Source organism: Anopheles nili, chromosome 3, assembly GCF_943737925.1.
Source record: "Anopheles nili chromosome 3, idAnoNiliSN_F5_01, whole genome shotgun sequence".
NCBI lineage: Eukaryota > Metazoa > Arthropoda > Insecta > Diptera > Culicidae > Anopheles > Anopheles nili.
Genome location: NC_071292.1, coordinates 68,945,638 through 68,957,689, shown reverse-complemented (window position 1 = coordinate 68,957,689; position 12,052 = coordinate 68,945,638). Strand labels below are relative to the sequence as shown.

Below are 12,052 nucleotides of genomic sequence, written 5' to 3'. Positions count from 1 at the left end.
GAATTGGAAAATTAAAAGTAAATTTATTATATTAAAGCATGAGAACAAAATCAAAATGTCAAAAACCAAACGTTATAAATTGAGTAATTTAGTGTGATTTTTGTATACGGAATTCAATTCTACGTGGTTAATATAGCTAAGTGTAGTCATCACAACCGGCTATTCTGGCAGCACAGTCATCTTGACATTTCGTATTGGTGGCGTAGCTTCTTTCCGTCGTACCTACTGTGCAAATTGTCCACATGTCGTACTAGCTTGTGGATATTCAGTGAAATTACCTACGAAGAGTAAATAGTTTCAACAGAAATCATCAACAATGGCTAAATTCGACCTCACGGCAAAGTATTGCCAGTACTTGGATCGCCATTTGACATTCCCTTTGCTGGAATTTTTGCTCCCGAAAAATGTAAGTTGTGGATTGGCGTTTGTGATGAATATTTGCTATATATTTACGAAGGTGCAATGAGTACTTAAGAAATTCTTAAGATGTTTGTTAGCTGAAACGCTATCTAGTAAAATATACTGCTTAGAGGTGCAAAAACACAATCAAATGCATATGGTCCATACGAGAAAGTTTATACTGTGAAAAACCAGAACTACTAGATTTGTATGACGTTATAACCTCACTTTTTTTTCATTATGTACCATCCGACAGGTCTTCGATCCAACATCGTTACTGAGATTTATCTTAGAAACGGTGAAGAAAACCAATATGGTCGATTACACGAGGGACATTCGTGAACGGTTGGCAGAGGAAATAATGGCTCCAGAAGAGCTGAGTTTACTTCGTGCTAATGTCCTGGTAACGCTGAAGGAACTGCAGGCCGATGTTGCCCCGTTGATGAAATGTATGGAGGAGTTGAAAAATCCGGATACGTTGAAGGATTCTAAATCGGTTATACATGCGCTGCAGCAGACGCTGGATGTAAGTAACAAAAAGTACCCTACTAAATTGAACCAGTGATTGTAATGCTTTCTATTTTAGTACGATATTATCCAAAGCGCCCAGAAGCTGGCCAAGTATCTGTACGAATGCGGTAACTATAATGACTCCTTGTCATATCTGTACATCTGTATGTTGGTGATGGAACCAAACGATAAAAACTATCTTGGCGTGCTATGGGGCAAACTAGCTGTCGAGATTCTCACTCTGAATTGGCAAACTGCTCTCGAAGATTTAACGAGGCTTCGTGATTTCATCGAGAACTACAATTTCTCACCAATTCAAGTGCTGCAGCAGCGCACCTGGTTGATCCACTGGGGTGTCCTAGTGTTTTTCAACCATAGCAAAGGACGTGATCTGATCATTGATATGTTCCTTTATAAACCGCAGTATTTAAATGCAATCCAAACGATGTGTCCCCACATTTTACGTTATCTTGCGACGGCTGTCATCATCAATCGTGGACGTCGGAATGCATTGAAGGATGTGATCAAGGTGATCCAGCAGGAGTCGTACACTTACCGAGATCCAATCACGGAGTTTCTTGAGCATCTGTATGTGAACTTTGATTTCGAAGGAGCACGGAAGAAACTGCACGAGTGCCAGACGGTGATCATGAACGACTTCTTCATCATCGGATGCCTGGATGAGTTTATAGAAAACGCCCGTTTGATGATCTTTGAAACATTCTGTAGAATTCATCAGTGCATCACGATCGGAATGCTGGCCGATAGATTGAACATGAAACCAGACGAGGCAGAATGCTGGATTGTAAATTTGATACGTAACGCTCGGCTGGACGCGAAGATTGATTCTAAATTGGGTCACGTTGTAATGGGTACGCAGCCGCTCTCGCCATACCAGCAGTTGGTAGAAAAAATTGACTCCCTCTCTGTACGCTCCGAAGCATTGACCCTCTTGGTCGAACGAAAGCACAAAGCTAAAACTCAAGAAGCTGGCGAAGGCCATTGGAAATATTATTAAGTGGGAAATAACACCACAAGCTGTCATTTTTCTTCCTCGAATTGTTGAAGGTAGAAAACTTAGAAGGATTTTTGGGTGAAAGGTAGAACGAGCAGATTGAATACGTTCATATTCAGTGTGCTGAAGAAAGATTTGGTGAGGTGGAAACCGCTGAAGACCGCTTAGGAGGCAAAACCCGCCAATATCTCTGGTGGTTAGTCAACGGAAGCAAGCACTGCGAATTTAAACTATCAAATCAGTCATCTACATAGATGGTGAATAACATGCGGATATATTGGAATAAAGCCCATACGTCGCAAAGAGATCGTTGTTAAATTCTGAAATCTTGGACGAAAAGAACAAAACAAAATTAATTTAATTATTATTTCTATGATAGAGTACATGCATCGATAGAGGCAATAAGAATTAATTTCTGTTCGTTCATATTTTAATCAGATTCCATTCCTATTTGTATGCTACATGCTGTCATTCATGATCCTAAAAATAAACTGTCAAATAAAGGCGGTATTTTTCTGTCAATAAGCTAATGTTTTCCTACGATATAAGTTTTGATTTTGGTTCTATATCATTTATTGGTTGTAATTATTTGTTAGCAGTGTGCTTTGGTTGTTTAGTTGCAAGATGCGAAGAAGTTGTGCACCTTCTATGAAGCGGTCTGTTGAGCTCAAAACTAATCAGATATTGCAACCGTCGACGGTTTTGAACAATACTGCAAGAAATTCTATGCCTCATTTCAGTGAAACGCAATTATCAACTAAAACGACTGATACGATTAAAAAAAGTTCAATTTCAGATGAACAATTAAAATCTGAATACGCATCGAAAACCATCTTCAAAGTTGTGTGGACCAAAATTAGCAACAGAAAACACAAAATATGGGAAGGCGATGGACTGCTCGAAGTGTCCGGTAGAAACGCAGTTCTAAAGGACGAAACGGGCACAATCATCTCTAGCACTAATGGACTTAAAGTAAACGAAGTAACAGAGGGCATTCAGTTGATTGTTGGATCAAAAGAGGTCGATGTTTTGGAGAAATGTGATGGAAACCGCGTGTCTAATCTAACAAATCAAACAACAACCGAAAACGATCGCAAAAGGGTTTGCCTGGTAGGACTGACAAGAGAAAGGTTCAAGCCACCGCAGCGAATTCAACAAAAATCACAAAGTAGTGAAAATACTAAGAAATATATGCTACAGCAGAAGCATGTGCCGTTAAACAATGCAACCAGCTTACCACATGAGTCGTGCCTGCAGGAGAATATCGGTTCAACCCATTTCAAATTCGTTGCAACGTTAGAACCGCAAACTGCTCAGGAGCTCGTAGAACCTTTAATCATGAAAAAACCTTCTTTTGAACACCAATTTCATAATAACGCCAGCAACGACGCGGTGGCTGAAGTGCATGTACCCTTGTGCCTAACGCAGCATTTACGGCCACACCAACGAGAGGGAGTAGCTTTCTTGTATGAATGCGTGACTGGAATGAGGATGGTTGAGCCATCTGGGAATGGAGCAATCCTGGCAGATGAAATGGGACTAGGAAAAACGTTACAATGTATCGCATTAATGTACACTCTAATGAAAACCGGACCGTACGGGAAACCTTCAGCGAAACGCATCTTGATCGTTACCCCGAGTAGTTTGGTGGACAATTGGGACCGAGAGATCACCAAGTGGTTGCAAAACCAACGAGTTTTTACGTTTATAGTGGGACCAAACAATAAGTTAAAGCAGTACGTACAATCGCAGCACATACCAATCTTGATAATATCATACGAGATGCTCTCGAAACAAATATCAGAGCTGGAATCGGTTAAATTTGATCTCATCTTCTGCGACGAAGGTCACCGGTTAAAAAACAGCAATGTGAAAGCCTTCGCTGTGTTGAATAAGATAGAATGCAAACGACGTGTGCTCTTAACTGGCACACCCATACAAAACGATTTGCAGGAATTTTTTTCGCTGATCAACTTTGTTAACCCGGGTATAATCGGATCGTATCAGGACTTTAAGGCGCGGTATGAAACACCGATCGTAGTCTCCCAGCGTCCTGGTGTTTTACCGCAGTCCATCGAGTTAGGGATTGAACGTTTAAACGAACTAAACAACATAACAGGCCGATTTGTGCTGAGACGTACCCAAGAAGTCATCAACGAATATCTCCCTGATAAACATGAGCTGGTAGTGTTTTGTCAACCATCGGAATTACAGACAAAATTGACACGAAGTGCACTGCAGTTTTACGAAGACGAAAAAGGATCGTCTAATGGCATCTCACCTCTGCAGATGATAACGATTTTGAAAAAGATCTGCAACCATCCTTCGTTAGTATCGATGACTAAGAAAGGCGATCCAGAATCGCTGGTTCATCTTTTGTCAGAACAGTTGCCAGCTTGGCAAGAGATGGGACCTGGGGATTCCGCAAAACTAGGCATTGTAGAAGTCCTTCTAGAAAGCATACAAACATTGCAAGAGAAAATTGTGATTGTTTCCTACTACAACAAAACGTTAGACATGATCGCAGGACTGTGTGAACACTGTAGCTACAAATTCAGCCGTTTAGATGGTTCTACGGTGACTAATGATCGGGGTAAAATTGTGAGCATATTCAACAATCCAGCGTCCGATATTTTTATACTGCTGCTTAGTGCCAAAGCTGGCGGTGCGGGATTAAATCTGGTAGGAGCGTCCAGGTTAGTACTGTATGACAACGACTGGAATCCTGCTAACGATCTCCAGGCGATGTCTCGTATCTGGCGAGATGGACAGCGAAAACCCGTATTTATTTATCGGCTGCTGACGGCATACTCTATCGAGGAACGTATTTTTCAACGGCAAATTTCTAAAACTTCCCTAAGCGGAACAGTTGTCGACCAGAAACAGAACTTAAGCAATCTTAAGCTCTCTGACGACGAGTTGAAGGATCTCTTCTCGATCATTCATCCAAACCACATGGATGATTGCCTGACACACAGTTTACTAGAATGCCCCTGTGCCGGAATAGGGAAAGCGCCGGTTAACGATCAGCAAAATGAAGGCGCAAATCCACTGGAAGAAATTTTTCATCTCGAGGAGACAGACAGCCCATTTCAAATGAGAGGAGTTGGGAAAAAGCACAACAAAAAAAACACTAAATATGCGTTGAAAATGCAAGAATTGATGCGATGGGAGCACCATCGGGCGCCAGTGTCAGAGCTTACCCTGGAGCAGTTAGGACTGTCTCAGTGCGTCGATGAGATTCTGTTTTTGTTTCGAAACATTGTTTCAGTAAGGAAATAAACATACGAATACTCTCTTTCCTTCACCGGTTTTCTTTATTCATCGTTTTCCAAGTGAATGTTACTTCCGAACCGACCGTACAAGTATCCCTTAAGTTCGCCCATCTTTTGTTGCAAATCGCGGCTGTTTTTCTGAAGCACGCTTATTTCTGTTTTCTTACGCTCCTTCGCCTCAGCAAGAAGTTCAAGGGTTTTTGCTTGATCGTGCGAAAGGAACACATCGCCCATCAAGAAAGGGATCTGAATGTCGTCGTCGAGTAGCTCAATTTCATCTCCTGCTTCCTCGAGGTTTTTTAGTTCGTTCTGTTTAACTCTAAGTTCTTCCTTGAGATCTTCTACCTTGGCGTTAAAGTTAGCAAATTTGTTTATCTTCATCTGGTCTTCATATGTGATGTGAACATCCGAGTCCTAAAATGGTCACGACGAGCGGTGTGTTACACTCACGTTTATACGGAGTATTACAAAGTAATATTACCGGTTGAAATGTGCCTTTGGCCTTTGATTCCACTTTCGTACCCATGGTGAAGATGAGTTTTTAAGGATAATTTATTAAGCACAAGTTTAGGCAATTTAGATTCACACAAAAAAGGAAGGAACGAATCAATCGTGTGTGTACGTCTTCTTCATCTATCCCTCCTAATTGACAGCTGACAGATATTTGACGATCCAAGACGTTCAGTGTAATACGAAATACGTTGACCTGGAAAGTGGGATTATAATTTCAAAAATATCTTATTCTAAACATTTCAAATCAATTTTATTAAGTTTGTATACCATGTTGCATAATTTAGCATAATACGTTGGAACTAGATTTCATTGGCGAGTGTGCTCTCTGATAGTGACTATTGATATTGTTGATCTAAATTAAATCAGAAATCTTAATGACAATATTTGATGTTTGTTGTGTCAAAAAGAGCATCTGTTGGTATGACTGCGCGCGCGGTATGTTTGACCCGGTATTTCTTGTAAAACTTTACTAACTAAAACTTAAATAAAACCCTATTTATACTAAAGAGAACTATCGTAAAAGAATGTCATAATCATAAAGAGAATTATTCACAAAGGTGTGTATTAGAGTAATCTTTCATTACGAACGTATACGAATCTCTTCCAAGCAAAGCTATCTAAGCCCGATACTGTTAGTTGATCTTCTGGAATGGAGCTATGCAACCCAAGTTATTCTGCTTCCGCTCAGATTCGCTGCTTTTGACATGGAGATCAGACGCATTTGATTGAAATACAACTAAAGTGTCTGTTTGATGGTGATTTTTTAATATATATTTTCTTTGTTTTCATTTTTAGGTTAGGTGACCCGTTTGACAAAATTTCAAGCACTGGATTTGGCACGGCTTGGCTTGTGTACATTACATAGGCACCGTTTCTAACCGAGTTGAAAAGGCGGAACGATTTAGAATATGTTATCCAGCGATTCAATAGTTTCTGCTTACTAGAAGTATACTGTAGAACACATAGAGAAAGTTTTAAATTTTGTTTTCCAGCACATACTACGGATCTACGGATTACTTCGACATGTCAAGCATGTGAGAACAATGTTTTCTTCTTCAGATATATTTTGATGTCATAAACTATTGGTCTTTTTTTAATCTTGCACAGCCCTGGCTCCCCGGTACAACCGAGTCCAATCGTCAATCGAACATTGGAACTGAATTTGAACAAGAAACGGGCGAGAGAATGTCTTAGATGGGGCACGGTTAACATACTGCTGCTATCGGTGCTGTTGTTCGACATCTCCAACAAATGCCCGTATTCTTTTTCGAACTGGTACTATATTGAGTACGTCGCAGCCACCATACTTGCCAGCAGCATGGTGTATTACTATTGGTGCTATTTTTACTATCTGTTCAGCGCGGAACCTATTCGAGGTACCGAGCAGCAGCGAAGAATATTAAAGTTTGATACGAACGATGCTTCATTCATAACGACACCACTACAAGCCAAAAAATCAGAAAGCACCGATGTTACTCCAATGAGCGTTACAACCGCTTTGCTACGCTCCTTTAACGATTCGAGTCTTACTATTACATCCCCGGGATGGGTGTTCAATCGAGGGAACTCTCCGATGGATGTGGCACGACCCATTCACCCATATGATCACAACTGTTCCTATGAAGCTTCGCCAAACGTTAGCACTGGTTCGGTGAAATTTTCACCTGCCCTTCGAAAGCTGGGCTATCCGGGAGACTTGATAATGGATGAAAAATATCTAGATAACGTCATGAAGTAAGTGTGTTATTTCATATGCCGTATTATTGTTCTCTGATTCAAAATTTCATGCTTTTTTCAGTGAGGCATCTATGGATAAAGGAAATCGCTCTTTCAAGGAGCAAATAAATACTTCTGATGGCTCTATGAATTCTTCTTTTGGGCGGTATCGTTTTAACGATATGTCTCAACTTCTTAAAACTTCCCTATATCAGCTTTCGTCTTCCGTGACGCCGAGTAAACAGCTGACGAAGGAACTAGAATCAGGCCCTTATAACGCCTTTATAGATGGTAGCCCGGAAGGGTTGAAAAAAGTATCCACAACCCAACTTTCTAACTACGTTGGTAACCTGCGAATGTGGGTTTCGCTCACGGTACTCCAACGCATCGAAGAGGAAATCAGCATAGCCGATCAGGCCTTCAAGAGTCGTGGATTCGCCGACATTCAAATAGGAAGCATCGGATTAGAACGGTTGAAGAAAACGGCTGAAAATCAACAGCTTGTTTCATTGTACATTCCGAGGTTGCCATTGATGATTCCATTTCTGGAAATGTCCACAAACCAGGAGTATCTAGTGCAGCGTATTAAAGATCTTGCCAAAGGTAGCTGCATCGCCGACTATCGCTGGAATTCGGGTTCGTCCTACAAAGGACTTAGTTGGGATGAGCACCTGCCGACGGATTCCGCAGTGAGTTTTTTCAAACCTAGCACACGTTTTGTTTAACTGTTGTACGTTTAACTTAAAATGATTCTCCCTTTACAGATAATTTTTCACCTATTTTGCACGTATCTGGACAGTCAGTTGCGTCCTTTACCTCAGCCTGGAGGTCGCCCTTTCTACAATCGTTACGTTGTGGTTGGTGAGAAGAAAACAACAAAGGAAACGCTCGCCGAGGTGAAGAACAAAAACAAGGCAAAATGTGCGATTCTCTATTCGAATCCACTAAAGCCAAAATTCAATTTTGTTTCGGATGATAAAATCCATAGTTGTGCCTACGTAAGTTTGATTTTCTACCGAAATGGGTCCGGTGATGTAGCAATAATAGTTTTCATTTTACTACAGGATCGGAATAATCTATTTTACGTCATCATTCAGTTTTTGATGTACATGAAAACTCATCACGAAAGTTCTCTGGAGGGAATAAACTTGGGCAGAAGCGGCATAAACATTCTTTGCTGTATCGAAGACTAGACATAGTGCCATTGACAGACATTGGTAGTAAAGACATGTGTTAAAAACAATTTATTTACGATTTTATAAAAAAAAAACAGTATAATCATTGGACTGCTAAATGTAGCGCAATGAAAACGAATGACACTGGCAGGGGACTTATTGCTCGATGTTCGTATGTCGGAAAAATACATTATCAGCAAAGATTAGACGCATTGTTTTCGATTTGTATATTAATCATTCATTTCCAATACATATTATAAGAGTTTTGGGTAGTACAAATGATACAACACGTCATCGGTAAAAATGGCCACTTTACTTTGTGATAGGGGCCGTTTGGAATCTCGTTTGATCTGGTGACGTGTTTTCAGTTCGACTCAAAGGCGCATCACCCCAATGAAAACGCACGAAACTTACTAAATCTGTTGAACGATTTGCTGATTTAAAACAATATGATCGAGAAAAATGCACGAAAGTTTAGTCTATACGTAAAACATATCTTTAAGGACTAGAGACAACATGGATGGTTAAAGTAAAAAATCCACGCAAATAACAAAATGTAACTTAAACAGACATCAACAACAAGCGGGTTTTGTAAAAAGCACTAATTTCGATTTTGTCAATTGTTTCTCTTTTTGTATTATGTTTTACACTGGGAGTTTCAAATAAAGGCTCTTTTTCGGCAAGAAAGCCTTACCGAATGCCATGTGGCATTGTATCGAACCGTTCTTGATCGATTAAATATTTGTGCTACATCGGAAAACTGTCTCTCTAGCAAAATGCTGCACTACGTTACATTCCGTTACGAAGCACATGTAGAAGAAATATAGCGTAAATTTAACGTACTGCTCAATGGGTTTTGTCATACGTGTTTTTGTGTCCATATCCAGACACGTATCCCGACTGATCGACCATGTCCTTCCGACCCGCGATTCCTTTACCTTTGCCGGTTTCATCGAACCGTTGCTTGTGAGAACCGGTGTACTTTGAAGTGTCCGTAAGGCGGGCTACCGTTTCAGCTGCTTTTCCTGGCTACAAACCGTAAATTATACACAAGAATGTTAATATTGACTCCCAAACCCGGATTTATTTGGGGCGACCGGGCGACATGATTTGGGAAACTATTTACCGTAGCATTATGAACTCCTGGTGCGCCACAATTTGCCATTTTGCTTTTGATCTCCTCCAGCTCGACCTTTTTCGTTTTGGCAAGATCATCGAGGAATTTGTTGTAATCTTCGAAAGTCAGTTTCATTGATTTCAACTTCTTAAAGTGTATACCAGTATCGGTCGTCGTTATCTTTTTGTCGATAACCTGCAATGAATGCAGTTTTCGGAACCGATGATGAGTACATTCGTGACAAAGAAACTCCCTTTTTGCTTACCTTAGCCTGCTTCATCCACTTATCGCTCTGGGAGAGCGTAACATGTTTGCCGTCTGATTTGGTGTCTCCAAACTTGGAAAAAGCCTTAAACTGCTCCCGGAATGCTGCGCTGGACACGGGTTTAGCGGTGGCTCCGTTCGCTGCTGCTTCAGCTGGATTCTCGGTTTCGCCCGCCGCCTCTGTACCCTTGGCTGCCTCTTTCACGTCAATAGCCATTTCTGCGACTTCAACGGTTACTTTGTCCACGGCGTCGGTGCCATTAGGGTGTGCTTCGTCCGCCATTACGTGAGATCTGCATAAAAAAGGAATGGACAATTTTAAAATACACTTCGATTAGAATAATAAATCGATCTGCCGCTACAAACCGATGCACAGCAACATGTGTATACATCTTTTATGCCTGGATGAAGTGTTTTTTTCTTTGCCAATATAGTAAGTAAAACTAAAAAAACTCAAAATATACAAATATTTCACAAACAATTCGCTACTCGTGTACGAAGCTACGAGCAGTAGAGCAAGCACTGTCCACCTTTCCTATCGCGCTATTACAAATAACCGGCCGGGAAGGTTAATTAGCACTAGCGCCAACGTTGATTGTGAACAAACAGCATTGCAAATGGTACTCGTCTATACCGCTAGCGTACTTTTGCGAACCCCCAACGTATGATCAAACCTTTTAGAAATAAAGCCACGTTTATGTACAGTGATTCAATAAAGCAAACTTAAAGTTTTTTGCAGTTAACAAAAGTACTTGATGTGGTTTTCTACATATTTCGGAAAATCAAATGTCCTGGGGTTCTATGTTTACATAAACGCAGCACTTTCCGGGCAATCAAATGCCACCGGAAGTAATCATTATGCGTATCTTCGCGCCAAAGTACGTGAACGTTATATGCAGCATTTTGTAAGCTGACACCCGAGCCACAGGTGACCCTATGGCGTTCCACATATAGCAGCTGGTACTCTCCAAAATTATATTTATGATGATACAACAAGTAAGCAAGTAAACACCTCGTTCACTTCCTTTTCAACGACACGGAGTGGCGGATATGGTAAGCAGCATTACAGCGACGACCGCGCAATGGTGGTCAATTAGCACGGATATAAAGTACCGATATAAAGTAACCTTGTAACCGATGTTTAAATTCGTGTCGACATGCATTCCCGCCATTTGTGAGAACCCCTGTTCAGCGCTGACTCCCGGTTAGCTAATCGCTTCACATGTTTAATGTTCAATTTAACAGTTTAGCGAGCACGCAAACCGTTTGCGCGGTTGATGTAGCGAAGATGATCCACTTGTGAGAGCTGTTTGCACAGGCACCAGGGTTCCAGAGTACCAGCGGGTGATGATATCAGACTGACCTGCTGATGGGTAGTGCGACGCTTCCATTGTTTGTGAGAAAATCACGGTTAGTAAGACGCGCTTCAGTTGGATGGATGGAACAATCGCTATTTTTGCGTTCAAATCTAACCACAAAATGCTTTGTAAAATGGCCTTAAATTCCGACCAACACGATGAGCTTTTTTATCTAATCTCGAGATGTATGCCTCTTCAGCTGGTTCTCGAGTAATAAAGAAGACAACTCCCCGTCAGTAATAAAAAAATGCAAACAAAAGATGCAGATGAAATATGTACATAACATGAGCACCATTTGTGATGGATGCGTTAGTCCCACGAAACACAGGACGTGCTAGCTCATTCACTACGCCAAACAGCATTACATCATCGTTTTCCCCGCCGTTCAGATAATCCAGAGGGGCGATATGTTGCCTCGGATGACGGTGATGTATCTCTCCAAACACCTGCCCCTCTTCCACGTGGCGACCTAACCTAGCCACGCTGCGTTCGTCCAAGCAGCACGCTTTGGGGCGGTCACCAAAGCAAACAATATAAATTTAGATATTACTTCATGCCGCTGTTGGCCACGGTCATGGTAAATTATGCGCGAACAGCTACACGGACACGGCCAGTGCCGGTTGTAGGTTAATGGGATGAATGTAAAGATTAATAGTTTTTAAAGGCAGAACCGCTACCTCTCCAAAAAGTAATAGGCCAGGATTGCGCCA

General features: G+C 41.2%; 5 protein-coding genes across 6 annotated transcripts; 3 read left to right on the top strand and 2 right to left on the bottom strand.

Annotated features, from left to right (window-relative positions):
- Positions 1–228: 228 nt before the first annotated feature.
- LOC128727708 (eukaryotic translation initiation factor 3 subunit E) lies at positions 229–2,414 on the top strand. The gene is made up of 3 exons (XM_053821646.1): positions 229–406; positions 656–925; positions 986–2,414. Exons 1-3 carry the CDS (start codon positions 317–319, stop codon positions 1,925–1,927), a joined length of 1,302 nt encoding a protein of 433 aa, XP_053677621.1. The 5' UTR covers positions 229–316; the 3' UTR covers positions 1,928–2,414.
- A 236-nt stretch (positions 2,415–2,650) lies between these two features.
- On the top strand, positions 2,651–5,206 carry LOC128724928 (DNA repair and recombination protein RAD54B-like). Its single transcript, XM_053818650.1, has one exon. It carries the CDS (start codon positions 2,651–2,653, stop codon positions 5,204–5,206), a length of 2,556 nt encoding a protein of 851 aa, XP_053674625.1.
- A 31-nt stretch (positions 5,207–5,237) lies between these two features.
- Positions 5,238–5,831, bottom strand: LOC128725383 (probable prefoldin subunit 4). The gene is made up of 2 exons (XM_053819123.1): positions 5,681–5,831; positions 5,238–5,613 (listed from the first exon to the last, which is right to left on the bottom strand). The coding sequence occupies exons 1-2, from the start codon at positions 5,723–5,725 to the stop codon at positions 5,242–5,244; spliced, it is 417 nt and encodes a 138-aa protein (XP_053675098.1). The 5' UTR covers positions 5,726–5,831; the 3' UTR covers positions 5,238–5,241.
- Positions 5,832–6,619: 788 nt separating this feature from the next.
- Positions 6,620–8,705, top strand: LOC128727586 (transmembrane protein 209). The gene is made up of 5 exons (XM_053821514.1): positions 6,620–6,746; positions 6,820–7,446; positions 7,511–8,117; positions 8,193–8,426; positions 8,493–8,705. Exons 1-5 carry the CDS (start codon positions 6,736–6,738, stop codon positions 8,619–8,621), a joined length of 1,608 nt encoding a protein of 535 aa, XP_053677489.1. The 5' UTR covers positions 6,620–6,735; the 3' UTR covers positions 8,622–8,705.
- On the bottom strand, positions 8,571–10,376 carry LOC128727587 (tubulin polymerization-promoting protein homolog). 2 transcript variants are annotated; one of them, XM_053821516.1, is made up of 5 exons: positions 10,351–10,376; positions 9,986–10,277; positions 9,730–9,915; positions 9,447–9,632; positions 8,571–9,037 (listed from the first exon to the last, which is right to left on the bottom strand). In XM_053821516.1, exons 1-4 carry the CDS (start codon positions 10,374–10,376, stop codon positions 9,450–9,452), a joined length of 687 nt encoding a protein of 228 aa, XP_053677491.1. In that variant the 3' UTR covers positions 8,571–9,037; positions 9,447–9,449. The 2 variants fall into 2 exon arrangements, with proteins under 2 accessions (XP_053677491.1, XP_053677490.1); XM_053821515.1 differs by having other exon boundaries at positions 8,571–9,632.
- Positions 10,377–12,052: the final 1,676 nt, after the last annotated feature.